Genomic DNA, 17,735 nt, shown 5'->3' with positions numbered 1-17,735 from the left:
AAGAGAATTCCTTTTCAAGGGCCTTTAAGAAATAAGTCAGTGACAGAGGGAGCCATAGTTAACATTCTTTATTGTCAGATGTCAAGCCAAAATTAAAATTTGACATTGCTTACTTGTACTGTATAAAAAGTTGAACTGATAAAGCAATAAAGGGCCAGTTGTCTGGATCAGTAATCATTGATGCCTTAGGAAATTTTAGAATAGCAGTTACAGAATTCATCCACTGATTGATAAATAAGATGTAACAGCTACCACTCAATTTTGATCAGAGAGCTTTTAAGGCTGTTTCTCATGCTGCTTGGGCTACAGCTTCTGTATCAGTATTGCAGAAGCACCTCCTCCTCCATTGCAGATTCCTGCAAGACCGTATTGTCCTGGTTTCAAAGCATGCGCCATGTGAACGACAATTCTTGCCCCAGACATTCTGGATATCAGAAAAACAAAAGAACATAGCTTAGTTTAAAGGAAATTCTTAATTTGACCTACACAAAGGGACATTGGCAGAACATAGCACCAACAAAAAAACTGAAACAATCCTTTTGTCTGCAGTTCTCTGCAGTACAGATTAAGTACTGGAGCTAGAGAGGAATAAACACAAAGGTTCTTCAACATGGCATTTTTGTTTGTGTATGTATAGATAAAGTTTCTTTGGGAAAAAGAAATCACCTCCATGCCAGCCTGTATATTACAGAGTACCTCTACATGCAGCAAAGCTCTTTCAAAGAAGGGAACAGATCTCCCACAACCAAATCAAGGATTAAATTCAAACATACTCTTACTTGCTTAAAACTCATTACCTAGAAGACAATGCCTCTGTGCAGAGCAAACCCAGAGCTTACTTTGCTTACCCTATTGGATGTCCAAGAGAGACAGCTCCTCCATGAATATTTACTTTTTGTGGATCAATGTCCAGCATTTTAATATTGGCCAGCACCACAACACTGAATGCTTCGTTAATTTCCCACATTGCAATTTCTTCTTTTTTCAGGCCTGTCTCACTTAGAATCTAGAAATAATACAAAATAATTACTACTATGAAAAAATTAGGAAACTAATTAAAGAAATAATAGGTCTATTTTGAAGTCAGTGACTCAGGCTCCCCATAGTCTGATTCACAAATTCACATTTAGGAACCTTTTTGTCAGATGGGAAAAAGCAAAACTGAGGGACTGAACCAGAAACTTGAGTTTTCACCAAAGAAAGAATGGAGAGCAGCCCATTCAAGGATGCATTTCCATCACACAACACTAAGACTGCTGCTACAGTAAATCCATTTAAAATGACACAATACTGCCTCACACCATACACTTCCCTTCAGTTCCTTTTAGAACAAGTCTACCCATGTACAATCATACTTATTTTGCCTTTTAGCCATACAAGCTGCAAAACTTCAAAGGTGTAAACATGTCAAAAGTTGCTAAAAGCAATACAGAACAATACTCCCTTCAAAATAGGTGTGAGAAATTTGTTAACTCTGAAGATCTGCAGTCTAGCCTTGGTCCTCTGCAAAACATCTGTTCTCTGTAATTATCATTAAAATTTCAATCCTAATTCAACAAGACCCACTGAGACAGGATGAACCAACAGTGGAATGCTAGGGAAGCTTTTTTTTCCAAAACCCACTCAGTTTTATTCTTACCTTAGGAACAGCATATGCAGGTGCAATTGGAAAGTCAATAGGATCAACAGCAGCATCTGCAAAAGCTGAAAAATGAAAAAAATCAGAAAAAGTCTTTGAAGACCTTGTGTTTTTACCATACATTATTTTCTTTCTTTGCAAGCAGCAAACACTGCCAAGATAGAGAAATTCTGAATACCACGGTCTATGAAATAGCTGCATCTAAAATGTAGTGCTCTAAGTAAGTCACACAATAATATTTTCAGATTTTTATTATTATATATAGAGTATTCTGTTTATGGTCAAAAGTCTGCTGGTGTAACACTTGAAGCTTCAAGGATTGTGCTGGGAAGATGCAGCCATAACAGGACTGCCAGTAACCAGCCAAACAGGACTCCCAGCCTGAGAGCACACTATGGGAGTATTTTCCAGGACTTTCCTAGAGGTAAGGCAGATCATACCTACTATCCGTGCCAAAGGTTTGACTTTCAGTCTGTTGGCTGCATCTGTAGTCATCAGCACCAAAGCAGCTGCTCCATCATTCAGAGTGCTGGCATTAGCAGCTGTAACTGTTCCTAGAGAAGGAAAAACATTCCTTAGGCAGAGGTGAAAGTGTTATGCAAAACAGCTCACGTATATCCTGTGAAGGATTGTTTCTCCCTGAGTTCACTGACCATGAAGTCTCAATCATTTGGTGAAACCTGTTGCACTGAGTTAACTAAAAATGAGTTGATTTTTGATACCTGTTTGATGAAACAACTGCAGCCACAGGTACTTGTATCCTTATCCCATGCTAGCTTAGATCACACCTTCCATGGCAGCTGCACTGCTGGCATTGTCACAGAATTCCAGCTCAGGAAGGGTTGTGAATGAGGCAGTTTTAGCCAGGAAAGTTTATCAATTACAGATTCAGGAAGCAATGGCAACTCTGTAAAGCCACTCCAGCTGCACAGCAACGGGAGTTTACACCTGGCAGAGACCAAAGCCCACTGAAACTGAAACCCACCTGTCACTCTTGTTAAGGTGAATGTCCCAAACAGAGGTGTTCACTGGTTTAAGGCTCTTGGACCATCTTTTAATCCAAGCCAGTTCATGCTGTTGTGCAGCACATTTCTTTACCTCAGCAGACATTTAAAAATAAAAGGGCTGTTGTTGAGCATTCAGGCTCTTGTGAACAGTACTCTCCACCGTGACAAAGCATCCCTGCACTTGTCAGAAAATTAAGCAGCTCTGTTAACAATATTTACCATTTTCTTTTTGGAAAACAGCTTTCAGCTTTGGAACTTTACTGAAATCAACACGTTTGTATTCTTCATCTTCTTTCACTTCTGTATCTGGCTTCCCTGAAATTCAGATTTGGTTTAGTATTCTGTAAAACAGTTGACTAAATACTGCCTTATATAAATAACTTATTTCAGTAAAAAAGTGCAAATGCATGTAAAAATGCACATTATGAAATGTGCTTACATGAACTGAAAAAAATAAAAGTTATTCCTTAATCAAATTCATTTGCAGAAAATCCATTTATACTTCCCAGTGGCTGAACAAAAAGGACAAAGAGCCTATCTTTAATGTAAATTAAAACAAATAGATACAAATAGATGTCCTTAAGCCATAACTAAATCCAATAGCTAACCTTCACTTAGACCAAAAAAGAAAAAGATACGGTATGCAACACTGAAAAAAAACTGAAAAACAAAAACCAGATGACAGGTCACTGCTGTTGACCAGAAAGTCTGCCTAACAGAAAATTCTTGGGTGATCAAAATGAATGTTCCTGAGATTCACATGTTTAAACAATCTAATTTGCACTGAACACAGACAAATTACAGCTTTCTATAAGAAACAAAATTCATCTCATCACACCTTTCCACAATACCTTTTTTTGAAATAGTTACAGGAACTATTTCATTTTTCAGTACTCCTGAGTCCCAGGCTGTTTTGCTCTTGGTGTAAGAGCCTATGGCATAAGTGTCTTGCTCCTCTCTGGAAATAGTGAACTTCTTGGCAGTGTTCTCAGCACAGTTGCCCTTGGAGGAAAACAGGCCTGTTAGGTTTGGTGTTCCTGAAGATGCAAAGCTCATCTACAACTGAAAAAACCCCAACCAGCAGATTTCCAGAACTGAATGTGACTAATACTTGGTGTCCATTTCCGATTTACAGTCATGAACAAATAGCAACTTCTGGTTTTGAAATATAATTGTCAGATTTAGCAAAAATGTCTTCTGGATCCAGATTAACAAAAGCCATAAACGAACTTTCCTTATAAAGCTTTTTTTTTTCAGTTAAACTGCATGCAAAAGTAAGTTTAAAGTGCTTAGGGCTGACATCTTCAGAGACTGACGATCATTTTTCACCCACAGTACCACATGTTCACATCATTTTCCTAGTGTTTTCACTGCATTATTATTACCCTGTCTATTCCAAAGATTACAAAAACAGGACAACACACAGGGCCTTCAGACTCTAAAAACTGCAGAAATAAAAGTATGTATCCCTTTTTTCTAATAACTATAATGAAATAAGTAGAACGAAACAACTAAATCATTTTTATATAGGCAAATCATGATTGTAATTATATACTCACAATTCATTACCATCACTGTCTAAATATCCAGTGATAATTTTTTTTAAAAAATCATTTAGTCAACTGGAAGGATTTGCCCTTGAAAGGTTTTGTTCCACCTCTCATTCCATTGGAAGACTCAATGAATCAACACAAAACCCTTTAGTATTGTGTCCCTCCAGTTATTCAAGTAAGCAAGTTCACTTCTATGCAATGAATGAAATTGAAGTCTTCAAACCTCAAAGCACCAGCAACTTAGGCTATTGCCAAAACACAGACAAGAGTAATTCCCAAAGCCATCCTATGGACTTTCTTGTATGTTCTCACAGACTGTCAAGGCTTTCTAAACAACCTACATCTGCTATAAGATAGACAAAAGGTTCCAACATACTGTCCCAATCTATTAAATCTTGGTGTATTATAACCAACTGCTAGAATTTTTCCTCATATGAGGGAACTATCAAAGTCACCCTTTAGATTCCTATAAAATCCTCACATTCAAAATCCATTTTAGCTGAAATGTGGGAATGAGTTTCAACATTCACACATAGCCTAAGCACTAGAGTACAAAAAGAATAAATCATGCACAAGTGAGGTCTGTACCAAATCTATGGATCAAAGTAAATATTCTTCATGACACATTTTCCTGTATCCCAGAAAGAACACCAACTGATCAATCAATAATGCCCTACAGCTGTGAATTACCACTGGGTAAATGTCAGAAATATTCATAAGCTGAAAGCAGCCATTCCCTTTTTAAACTCTTCTTCCCTGGTGATTGTTCTTGACTGCCTTTGCATCAGTTGTTTTCCAAACCCATCCAAAGTTTGCCCTTGTTTGTCCAATTTAAGTTACCCTGCTGATGAGTAAGCACACCAGCTGACTCAAACCTTCCCACAGGAGATATGAGATATGTACTCTGGGGGAGGGAAAAACATGAGCTGCTGGATCCTTCAGAGCAGATATCCTCACAGACACCAAGCAACCTGATGGCTCCCTCCCTCAGATGGAGCAACAGCAACCCATCAGTAGCAGAATTAATTTTTCTCTTAATCCTTGCTTTAGGCTATTCCGACTGCTGAGACAGGTAATTACAAACTACTCTGCTATTCTGGGCTGGCACTGCAGGAAATCTGGAAATGGAAGACTTTTTTGCTTCCTCATTTCCAGGCTTGCTAGAGGAAGCAGTTTCATAACAACTGTAAGCAAGCTTTTCAGATCTGCATCAGGTCTATCTATGGTTGATACACGAGCACTGTGCAGGAATATTTACCATATGGATATGGTTGTAAGCATCTGTCAGCCCATCTTTTACTATCAGGTCTTCCAGCTTTAGTCCTCCATAAGGTGTTGCCCCTCTGCTCATCGTGTAAGGAACATTGGACATGCTCTCCATTCCACCAGCAACCATGACATCCTGCCCAAAGAAAACAAGATAAAATTAATAATCATGCAGTGTGTTCTCCATGACTTCTTGCAGGAACAGTATTAGTAAAAGCTTAAGCATGGGCACTTTACCCTTCTCAGAAGTCTTAGAGAAGGAGATAAAAAGAATACCCTTTATGCATTTAAAAAGCAAACAGGAACAACTGAAGATAGGTAATCCAACCTGGCAGAAACAAGACATGAAGTAATAAAGAAAAAAAAAAAAGAAGGCTGGAGACAAAACTATTGAAAATACATATATATTGGAAAGGCAGTGGAGGATATGGAAGCAGCAGCAGACTAGAGGAACAAGAATCCCTGGCATTTAAATTCCATGAAGTGAAAGACCTGGAGAGAGAGCCAATACAATTGTTTCTATAATGGTGTACACTGACTCAAGCCACTGGGAACCATCACTGTCATACCACAGATACCTCACAGCCCACAGCCAGGAAAAACAAACCAATACCAACCCCTCCATAATTAACAGCTCTAGAGACTAATAACTGGCTGAGTCTCTGATTTTGCTGAGACTGGCAGCACAGTTTGTATGATTAATTCAGCTGAAAATTCCACTTCTATTCAGAGCTCATGGCCTACATCTGTCAAACCAACCAAAGGCACAACCACTCTCATGAAGTCATTGGATATAAATGACTGCATCCAAATGTAGCTGTTTACAAAGACATGCTGGGCCTGGTTCAAAGTCTGGTGACAAGATTTCCATCAACTTCAGCAGGCCCCTGACAAAGTGCTGTTTTCTGCAGGGCAAGGCCAAAGCAATAAAGCAGTTGCTTAACTCCAGTTACACTGTGATTTCCACAGAAGGCACATCAAAATTTAAACACTTTTGTTTTAAACACACACAGAAAAGTATTCTTCGCTTATGAGCCACTTACTTTTAAAGCCAAAAATATATATAATTGAACTGATTATATTTTCACTTCAGAGAACCAAAGATGCTGCCAAAATGCTTTGGGTGTGGAATTAAAAACAAAACTGAAATGTCTTTCTTCACATTCACACTTCTCCCACATTCTTTGCCGCACAGCATTTAATGGCTTACTGAAAATGATGTATTCTCCTATCCTCCCATCAAGTGACAGAATTTTTTTTCCCATTGTACAGAAAATCTTGTAAGAAAGTTGACAGAGATGAGCAATTCTCCTTCATCAAACTCTGTAATGAAAAAGCTTATTCACCAACAATAAATTCTGCTTCTTCTAAAACAATAAATAAGCCTGAAAGATCTTTAGTGTACTTGGAAACAACATTGCTTGAATATGTGTATTAAATTCATTTAAATGTTAACACTGTCTGGAAGTCAACTCACCAAAAACTAAGTATATAAAAATTTCTTCACCTTTTCAAAACTGAAAGCTTGAAAATTCCCTTAATTATATTCTGGGGGCTGGACTGGTAGGTGGGGTGGGGGTAGAGAGATGAGATAAATACCCCAAACAATCCACCTTGTTTCTTCAGCTCTAAAAACACATCTGAATTTTCCAACTATAGTATTTACTTTCTTTTCTGTTTTGAACTCAAACATACTAAAACAACTGTAAAATTAGGGTTGCATAAACAAAACAAAACAAGCCCTTGCTAATTAGCTTTATTATCCCAAGCCAAAACACAATCCCTAATCAAAGAGCACAGCTATTGGTAGGACAGGATATACAACATGAACAGTGTGGTTTTTTCCACAGAACGGCACAAAATCCACATACCTGACTCCCACACATCAGGCTTTGTGCTGCCATCATGATTGATTTCATTCCTGAAGCACAGACTTTATTGACAGTTGTGGTAGGAGTGGCGATCGGCAGACCTGAGTCAGAGAAGTTTGTACAGCTGTTATTTGGAGGGTAGACTTCAGTATTTTATTGGTGTTTCAGCAATATTTCATATGGCACTGGTTTTTATCTAAGCCCAGGATGTCCAGCTTGCACTGTTTAGCCTGCCAAGGCAATTTATCTACACTTATTCATAGTTCTTGGAAACCCCTGTTGTTTCTCCCTTTCCAACAACTGACTTGTGATAAGGGGAAAGGCAAGGAAATGGAAGATCAAGGAAGGGACTCCAGAAGTGCATCTGTTCCCAAAACCCTGATCTCTGCCTCTAAGCAGCACCCAAGGCTGAAAAAGCATAAATAAGTAGCAGAATTTAGCAACTGGCAACAAGACAGACCCCAGGCCAGGCTGGGCAGGGCTCTGAGCACCCTGGCCTAATGGAAGGAGTCCTTGCCCACAGTAGGGGGGCTGGAATGAGATCTTTAAGGTCCCCTCCAACTCAAGACACTGTGTATTTCTGTGAATGAAAAGAGCCATATTTATCACTTTGCCTAACATGGAAGTACTTCCTTTTCCTTCAAAAATGTACAACAGATCCAAGAAAGTACATAGTTCCTCCCTGACCTACAGTCTTACCTAGAAACAAGCTAAGGTATGGAATCCCACCCCTACAGAAGAAGGGAGAAGAAAATAACTTCTGCACCCCAATAACTTTCATGTTATAGCTAACATACAGTGAATCCTTCCAGTGTCAGCTCCAGACTCCACAGGAAGATGAGTTGTACATAGTCATGAGCTGAAAGAAACTCACTGACTCTTCATCCAGTAAGAATTGAGAATAATGATACACTGAAAACACTCTGTTTTGTGAAAGATTCAGAGCAGCCATCACTAATGTAAAGTACTGTGGAATTACCAGCCTGGTCTCCAGTACTGCAAACACTTTAGGCAATAACATCCCACTTGCATGAGTGCAATGTGCACCCTTCACCCATCACAGGGCAAAAAGCATCCATGGACTGTCCTGACAAAGGGCTGCCCACCACTCTGCTTTAACTCACAGCCCAGTAGATCCCAGCTACACAAAGACAGAAAACCTTCAACCCCAGTGCAAAGAGAAGGATTACCTGCACCCAAAACTGCTTGTCTGGCTGGAGCTTGTCCTTGTCCAGCCTGCAGGACATTGCCCATATAAGCCTCTTTCACTTCTTCTGCAGGGATTCCTACAAAACAAAATTGTTTTGATTCAGGATCCTTTTGACAAAAGTTCCCATTGAAGTTTTCTATCAAAGACTAATAAAACTTGCCACATCCAAGCCATATGCTAACAGAACCCAGGCCTCAGTGGGTGTATTCCAGATTTCTACCCTCATATTCATGGAGCATGGTGAACTGGTGATCCCCCCAGAAGATAATTCCTCGGTCACCCTGCAGGACAAGCTGCAGTTATTTCAATGAAGTCAACATTTCCAAGTCTTACGAATCACCTGAGAAGCTCAATTTCCATGGATAGTTAAATGTCCAAAACTTTTTTTGTGCTAGAATTATGTCTAAAGACAATTTTGTTTGTTTAGCAAGGGCAAGTCAAGGCCACAGCCAGCTGCCACCAGAGGGGTCTGCTCTCCTGCTGCATCTCTTGTAACAGCCCTGGTGTCCAAGTTCTTGTAGTATAAACCCTCCTCTTCCCTAAAAAAACTTTTTTGCTAGACTGAATCCATCAAAAGGCTGACAAGGCTGTCCTTCAGGTACATGCACCCACATAAAAACCAGGCAGGGAAAGGAAAGGCCACTGGTCTCAGCAGCAAGCAGCCTTTGCATCAGCTTACACATGTCATGAAAACCCATCCCAACAAACCAAATACCATGTTCAATCACATTTGGAATAGCACACATACCCCTAGGCTACATTCTGCTCCTAGGAGCCGCCCTTAATTCAGATTGAATTAAAGTCTGACAGTCAACTTTACTTAAATGGCTTTTGTGGATAGACTTAAAAATGCCACAGGAGCAAAAAAATCCAGGACACTGCAGGTTTTTTACATTACCAAGCCATTGAAAAGACACCAAGCTACTTAAGGTTTTCTTTGTCACAGGAAAAAAAATGTGTATGCATACCTGCTCTGGCAATTGCTCCCTTAATTGCAATGGAACCAAGTTTATTGGCTGGCAGTGAGGAAAGAGACCCTTGGAAAGATCCAATAGGTGTCCTTACAGCACTTGCTATCACCACCTCCTAAGTGCAGAAGAACAGAGTAAAAGTCACAATCTCTCTCACAATTGCACACATATAGCAGTATTTTTAAAATGTATCTACTTGTTATTATTTCACTGAGGTCACAGCCTCTCTTTCACCCTGCAAGTGTTTCAGAGCACTAAAATCTGTATTAATGTGTGCAGCATGGAGAGTAAACATAAGGAGACTGGTGTGCAGCTGCAGCGCTACAGCCTTGGGATCATGGAGCTGTGTGAGATGGCTCACATGGCTGCAGTGCTGCCTTGAGGGATAAGGGCTCTCCAGGAAGGACAGGTCAAGAAGACAAGGCAAGGGGGCAGAGGAGAGGCCTTGCACGTTATGGGACAGAACAGGTGGAGTGCATGGAGCTCAGCCTTGGCATTGAGGATGTTTGCAAGAATCCTGAACATTCTGGAGCAAAGGGGGAACAAAGAAAGCTGGCTGATGTTCAAAGAGGACCCCTCCAAGCTCCAGAGCAATCCATTCCAATGAGCAGTAAGTTGGGTAAAAATGCCAGGATGGATAGATACCAAAACTCACACAAAAATGAATCATACAAGAGATGGAAACAGGGACTGAGAATCTGGCACACAGTCTGAGCACGCAGTGATGAGGTCATAAAGCCAAGAATTAAATCTGAGAAGGAATGTCAAAAGCAAAGGAAGGGCTTCCATGAGCACCTAAGAAGCAAGGAAAATATGGGCCTCCTTGGTGACAAAGGACAAGGCTGAAATACTGAATGCCTGATTTGCCTCAGTCTTCAGTGCTAAGAGCAGCCTTCAGGAATCCCAGCCTCCAGAGACTGGGGGAAGGATGGAGCAAGGAAGATGCACCCTTAGTGAAAGAGGAACAAGTCAGGGCAAACTGGACATACATAAATCCATGGGTCCTGACCAGATGCCCCTATGAGTTCTGTGGGAGCTGGCAGGTGACTTTTTAAGGTCGCTTTCAATAATGCTGAGATAGTCACAACAATTGTGTGTGGTGCCCAAGGACTGGAGGAAAGCCAAGCATTACTCCAATCCTCAAGAAGGGTAAGAAAGGGAACTACAGGTCAGTGAGAGCCATCTTAACCCCTGGAAAGGGATGAAACAACTAATCCTAAAAAAACATTTACACTAACAAGAAAATCATCAGGAGTCATCAGCAGGGATTCACCAAGGGGAAGCCATGCTCAGACAAACTGCCAGGCTTCTACAATGAAGTGACTGGTCTGGTAGAGGAGGGGAGAGCAGACATGGCCCACCTGGACTACAGTGAGGCTTTCACCTTTGTCTCCCATAAAATCCTCATACAGAAGCTAATGAACTGTGGGCTAGACATGCAGATGGTGAGGGGGATAGAAAAGGGCTGAATGGCCAGGCTGGGGTGGTGATAGAGGTACAAAGTCTGGTTGGAGGCCAGTTAGCAGGGATCAGTACTGGTCCAGCCCTGCGTCACATCCTCATTAGTGACCTGGATGATGGTGCAGTGCACCTTCAGCAGGTTTGCTGGTGACACCAAAGGAGGAGTGGCTGAAGTGCCACAGAGAACTTCAACAGCAGCACCTCACCATGGAGGTGAGTATATTAATACTGCAAGGAAGGGTGCAAAGAAGGTAGAGCCAAACTCTTTTCAGTGGTGCACAGTGGGCACCAATTGACACAAAGGAGCTCCCACTGAACATCAGGAAACATTTCTCCACTGGGGGTGTGGCTGAACTCTGGCACAGGTTACCCAGAGTGGTTGTGAAGTCTCCACCCCTGGATAAATTCAAAAGCCCAGGTGCCAGCAGAACGTGCAAGCAGCAGTTTATGACATCCAGCCCTATGCTAGTAGTAAAGACAATTTACTCTTATTTTACCTCTTAGCTTTAGTGCTACATCCACGTGTGCACCTGATAACCCTGTGAGAGCAGCATGAGAACCTGGCACCAAAAAGATGCACATGCCAGACTTCTGGCTGTCCCTGACAGCTGTCAAGAAGCAGCAATGACTGCTTCCAGCTGTTGTGGTTTCAGTGAAAGTTAATCACAAAGCTTTACAGGGCCTGGTCATGAGGGTTTTTCCATTTAGACAGACAGGCAAAGAAAGAAAACACTAGGAAAAAAATAAAGACAAACAATACTTGTTTAAAACTATGAAGGGCTGTCTATTACTGTAATCCCTTCATCATCAGTGACAGTAACAAACTTGTCCTCACCTTTCACATTGTAATAGCAAGTTGCAGGAAACACAAATAATTTCAAAGGGATCAGTTGATATCAGCTGTATTTTCCCACTCTGGCTTGACAGTTACACGAAGCTTACGTCAGCTGACACACTTCTAATTTTGTCCCACACTTAGCCAACCAAAATAAACTGCAATCTGACTTATTTCACATTTTGCAGTAAAATGTGGCTTGGGCACAAGTGACACTGTCTTTAACCCAGTTTTTTTGTGATGATTTTCTTAAAAATGTCAGTGATTAACAAACAGATCGAAACTAGCAGTTGACTAGTCAGAGAGTGCTTTACACTTACATTTAAAGTACGCTGTGATGCATAGCCACGGCTTGTGTACTTCAGAGCCTGAAAACAAGAAAGGCCTCAGAATCTCACATCAAGAAAGCCAGTGCCATACTGTTTCATTCTGTAATGTACCCATGTTCATAGAAGTGATTATTTCAAAAATTAGTATCTAAGAAACACTGGAAAAATATGAAAAAAATCATAACATGCCTTTGCAAAGAAGTGTAGTCTAGTACAGTCTCACCATAACATCTGTGATAAAATGTTTTCTGAAAAATAAACAAATACTCCTTCAAAAACAACACCAAATTCATTTTGTCCAAGTCTGTTATGTACACCTACAGCATATATCTAAGCCAGGGGTGAGTGCTGTTATCTTGAAAAAGTTTACTAGTCCCTCTGTCTGCTTCCCCGGACTTCGTTCATTCATTCCTACCACTAACTCCACTGCTTCTAAACAGTGGCAGTTTGCATCTACAACTCCCACTCCCTTGGTGTTTTATAAACAAAAATGAAGATATCATATTCAGAACACCACACCAAGATAGGATAATAAAACAAAACCAAGAAAAAGGGATTATCTGAGCAGTTTAATTCACCAGCCAGTAGCTTCATCTAATTGAGCAGTGCAAATATACAAAATTATATCTGTAGGCATTATTTCATATTAACAGAATGATCTTTCCATTAGTGGCTTAAACCACTTTCTTTAGCCATTTCCTGAGACAACATTTCAGCACACTGGAAACTTCTGGCCTTCTATCTGTAATTACTGAATTACAGCTAAATAAATAATAATTAAAAACAACTGCTTAAGGACACCTTAAGAAAATTTAGCTGAATTACAGCTAAATAAATACTAATTAAAAACAACTGTTTAAGGACACCACAAGAACACCAAATTTTTATAAATTGCACAATGCCTTCTGGTTGTGTCTCAACACAAAAATTTAGCCTGTTTCTCCTCTTCATTTACCAGCCTTCAACTAACAAAAAGAAGGGGTTTTTTACTGTTCTGAATTAGTTGTTTGATTTTTGTTTTGTTCGGGGAATTTTGTCTGGTTTTCTCCCCAGCTCAAGTTATAATAGCCAGCTGGAAGTTTAATTTAAAACTTCTCCCTGAAAAAGAATTATGTCCCTTAGAAGGCTTTAACAGCAGTGCTTCCATGGGCTAGAGCCAAAAAAACAAAGCCTAGTAAAATAAATACCTATACGACCATAAATACTCTTACTGCACAAGGCCTGAAATTTAAACTGGACTAACCAGACAATTGTTTACCAAGTGCAGCTGGCATCTGCTAGGAGTATTCATGCTCTGTCGCGAAGGAAGGAAGGAAGGAAGGAAGGAAGGAAGGAAGGAAGGAAGGAAGGAAGGAAGGACCCACTTCCACAGCTGGTAAAATGCCACCTCCAGCTAGGCATATGGCAATTCGGATGCGATCCACCTGCCCTCCTTTCTCCCAGCACAGCTCCCACCGCCGTGCCGGTGCCAGCACCTGCCCCCACAGCGCCAGCAGCGCCGCCAGCCACACCGGCTTTGGGGGCAGCAGCATCCCACTGCCCAGCTGAGAAACAACAGCCGCAGGTGGAAATTTATATCTGCACACTGCTTAATTAGAGGAACCCAAGCCGAGTGCAGGCCCGGCCCGGCCGGGACACCGCCATGGCTGTAGCGGTACCGGGCAGGGCTCGGCACCCGCGGCGCTGACAGCGGAAAAAGCCGCGCTCAGGATCGCGGATAAAGGTCCCGCCGGGCTCAGTGCGGGGCCCGGCGCTGCGGGGCGGGAGAGGCCGCCTTTCACCCCCTCCCGGCCCGGGGCTCGCTCCCTCCGCTCGGCCGCCTCCCGGCCCGGGGATTCCCGCACGGGTGAGGGGAGGGGGCGCAGCCGCCCCGCCGCAGGGCAGTGTGACCTTGGCCGAGCCTTTCCGGGCCCGGCGGCGGGCCTGGGGCTGCGTAGGGAGGGAGAACGTAAAGCCAGGCCCGCGATCGCCTCACCCGCAGCAGCCCCGCTGCCGGCCGCCGCCCGCACAGCATCGCCCCCGCTGCCGCCGCCATGTTCCCGCCGGCGCCCCCGTCACCTTCACCGCCGCCGCCGCCCCCGCCTATAGCCGGCGGCGCCCCTCCCCCTGCCCGCTGCCATTGGCCCCGCGGCGCGGGGCGGTGCAACACCCGCCCCTGCCATTGGCTGGCGCGGAAGGCGGGTGGCGGCGTCAGAGGGGCTGGCGCGTGCGGTGCCCGAGGGCCGCTGGTGCCGCGTGCGCGGGACCGCCCCAGCCGGAGCCCCGCCGGGCTGGAGATCAGGCGGAATTCCTGCAGGGAAAGGGGATCGGACATCGCCACGGGCTGCCCAGGGAGGCGGCCCGGTCACCTCCCTGGAGGCGCTTAAGGAAAGAGTGGGCGTGGCACTCAGTGCCACGGTCTGGGTGACACGGTGGGGCTGGGTCACGGGCTGGACTCGGTGATCCCGGAGGTCTTTTCTGACCGAACGGATTCTGCGGTTCCGCAGCGCCAAGGACGTTGCTCTCGCCCGGGGGCCAGGCGCGGGGTGGACAGCCTGGGATGCCGCGCCGAGAAGGAAAGTCACTGGTAGCGAACCGCATGGAGACAGCTGGAAAATCCTTGCGGGAAAGAACCAGCCCCCGGGGGTGTGTCCTGTCCGCCACCGCCCCTCCTCGGCCCGGCCCTCGCCCGCCCCGCGCTGCAGGTTAAACTGACCTGAGCCGCGGACATTTAATCCCGTGTCGGAAACATCCTGCGCACGCCAAGGCCGTGGGGATGAAAGCGCCGAGTATGGCTGAGCCCGGCACGCTTTGTGCCTGGCGTGCCCTTGTGCTGCAGCCGAGTGCTGCTTTCAGAAGAGTCAGCACCTTAACTCCCGCTAAACCCCTTCCTGCCTGGCCATGGCATAAACCCCGGACTTGGTTAGCTCAGAATTCAAGCGTGGCCGAGAAGGGTCCCAGCAGCTGCCTGCACGGAGTGACCGACGCAGCTCAGCCCAGCTGAGCTCAGGCTGCCCATCCCGGTCCCACGGTCCCTGCTGCACTGCGCCTTCTCCCCACACGCTCCCTCGTCTCTGAACCTGCATTTGTGCTGGAAGGCCAGCCCAAAATCTCTACAGCTGTTTGCCAGCCTGACGGTGCCCCTCTTCACCCTGTCTCTCCAACATGCACAGAGCTAGGCCAGGAAAAGCCTGGATCTTTCCTGGTCGCCAGCTTTGTATCTCAGAGGAGGTTCAGAACACAAAATTACTTTCTCTGAATTGTGCTGGAGCACACAGTCTAGGACAAGCAATTCTCTATTTGTTTCTGATCCGTCTCTTCTCCTCAACCACTTTTTTAGTCCCTGAAGGCGTTAGCATACTGCTAGAATAACCCACAAGTGAATGAAGCATTCCCCAGAGCTGAGGTCTGCCAGTCACATAAACAAGCATTTACTTGCACCTTTCCTTCCACTTGTACCCCAAACTAGAAAAAAATGCCAAGAACCAGGCTTTGGATATAACACTAGAAAGCAAGAGTATTTCAACAACCTGTTAACATCCATTTGCTACCTTGACTTTTTTTAAATATTTGATCTTCATATTGTAGAACTAACATTTGTCAAAACTACTTCAATCGATTTTCTGTTCTACATCTCATTCATTTGCCTGTGAGAGAGGATTTCACTTTGCTCTCAAAAGTAAAATACTTCTTGCTTTCCATATATATCCAAAGATTCTCCAGACATGCGGCAAGAGGCTGATTGGGACAGGCACTGGCGAGGGAAGCATTTGTACTCCTTTGCTTCCTTGACTCTCAGTAGCTGATGTTCTAAGGTGATCTAAGCCTTTGATTTAGACACAGTTTTCAAGTTCAAACCATACATAACATAGGAACTGATAAATACTGTCTCAGGAAAAACTGAAGGTTTTACTCTGAAAATATGTATGTACCATATAGCAAAAACATCCAGGTTGGATGAAGATATTTTTCAGAAATAAGTAATGCTGAAAACGGGTAGAACAAAACCTAGAAAATTCTCATTTAACTTGCCTTTACACCTGCGGTATAAAGCTCTTTTTCAGGGATATAACCTGCTAACATTATTTAATTTTTTCATCATCTCTTCTCACCAAGACTGACTATGATGTACTAATTTCAAGGTCACTTTTGATGTCCAGTCACAGACTATTAAAAAGTTGCACTGTGCTGCTCTTGCTTAGCTCAGCAGCTGGTATTTGTTTTGGCCATGCCCTGGATCCACAGAGGGAAGCAGCAGCTGCCATTCATGACTCCAGCTGTTCTTTCTAACAGGTGTTTAAGGCTGTGCAGGAGCTGAAGCACAGTATCCAACTGAATTTCCATAGTGGATCTCCATCACTAAAATAAATGAGGATCAAATGCCAGGCACCATGTCTACCTAGAGATGTTGAGATATTCAGGGAGTGGATCAAGAGCACAAGTGCTGTGAGGGGCAGCTGAGGGAGCTGGGGGTGTTCAGCCTGGAGAAAAGGAGGCTCAGGGGGCCCTCAGCACTCTGCAGCTGCCTGACAGGAGCGTGCAGCCAGGGGTGGTGGGGTTGGTCTCTTCTAACAAGTAACAAAAAAATGGCCCCAAGTTGTGCCAGGGAAGGTTTAGATTGGATATTAAGAAAACTTTTTTCATGGTAGGGGTTGTCAAGCAGTAAAACAGGGAAGTGAGTCACTATCCCTGGACTTACTGGATGTGGCACTCAGGGACATGGTTTAGTGGTGTCCTTGGCAGTGCTGGGTTAACAGTTGGATTCAAGGGTCTTTTCCAGCCTAAACAATTCTATGATTACATGTTGACAGGTAAAGCAAAGAAGAAAATAAAGCCACATTCTCACTTTATTAGAAGAATGAACCAGGTTAAGCCTTTTGTATTTAGGTCAACGATTCTACCTAAACTGTGATCAATTTACAGGGGTAAGAGTTAATTCAGCCAAGGAACTCCTGGAATAATTGGCTTCTAGAGAACAACTTCTCCTGAAAAAGCATTGGGAAAGACTATATATTGCCCTAACAGAGGGAAAAAAGTTTGGAAATAATAGCAACCTGCCATCAAACTCTTCCCACATGAACTGCCAGTTGGCCAATTGCCATGCACAGTACTGAGCATCCACTCAAAAATAGCTGTTTATTCCATACAAATAGTTCTAAACCCTGCATGTACCAGAGCACAAAACACCGATGGTTAGCTGATGCACTTAAAGAACAGAGTTGAAACGTAAAAAGAGATTCACATTAAAAGGCAAGAACAATCAGAGAAGAAAAGCCATTACATTAAAAGCACTCCTTCAGGCAAGTGACTGTTCCCACATCACGATTTACTGCAGGATCAGCTCCCTGAAGGTCCTCGCAGCAACACCAGTAACTTTCAGTGATGCACCTTGTAAATCACTTCAGAGACAAATCAACCAAAACATTCGGCAATCCAAGTTCATCCCTGTGAGTTGCAGAAACATAACCTTTTTAAAAATGCCATAAACTAAGTTAGGCAACTCCCAGCCACTTTTGGCATGGTAGGCTTTGATACACTGACTGAAAGACTACAGCTCATCTTTTAATAGAATTCAGAAGACTAAATAGCTCTACATATAATCTTACATTCGTAA

At 43.4% G+C, this 17,735-nt stretch overlaps 1 protein-coding gene across 1 annotated transcript; it reads right to left on the bottom strand.

Moving 5' to 3' along the window:
* Positions 1 to 53: 53 nt before the first annotated feature.
* Positions 54 to 14,200, bottom strand: ACAT1 (acetyl-CoA acetyltransferase 1). The gene is made up of 12 exons (XM_059493775.1): positions 14,118 to 14,200; positions 12,134 to 12,181; positions 9,515 to 9,632; positions 8,527 to 8,622; positions 7,337 to 7,437; positions 5,458 to 5,601; positions 3,498 to 3,648; positions 2,866 to 2,961; positions 2,080 to 2,193; positions 1,640 to 1,704; positions 849 to 1,006; positions 54 to 424 (listed from the first exon to the last, which is right to left on the bottom strand). Exons 1-12 carry the CDS (start codon positions 14,175 to 14,177, stop codon positions 304 to 306), a joined length of 1,272 nt encoding a protein of 423 aa, XP_059349758.1. The 5' UTR covers positions 14,178 to 14,200; the 3' UTR covers positions 54 to 303.
* Between the last annotated feature and the right edge of the window lie 3,535 nt (positions 14,201 to 17,735).

The sequence above is a fragment of the Ammospiza nelsoni genome, chromosome 2 (assembly GCF_027579445.1).
Source record: "Ammospiza nelsoni isolate bAmmNel1 chromosome 2, bAmmNel1.pri, whole genome shotgun sequence".
NCBI lineage: Eukaryota > Metazoa > Chordata > Aves > Passeriformes > Passerellidae > Ammospiza > Ammospiza nelsoni.
The sequence above is the reverse complement of the archived record's forward strand: the minus strand, read 5'-3'. Positions and strand labels throughout refer to the sequence as shown.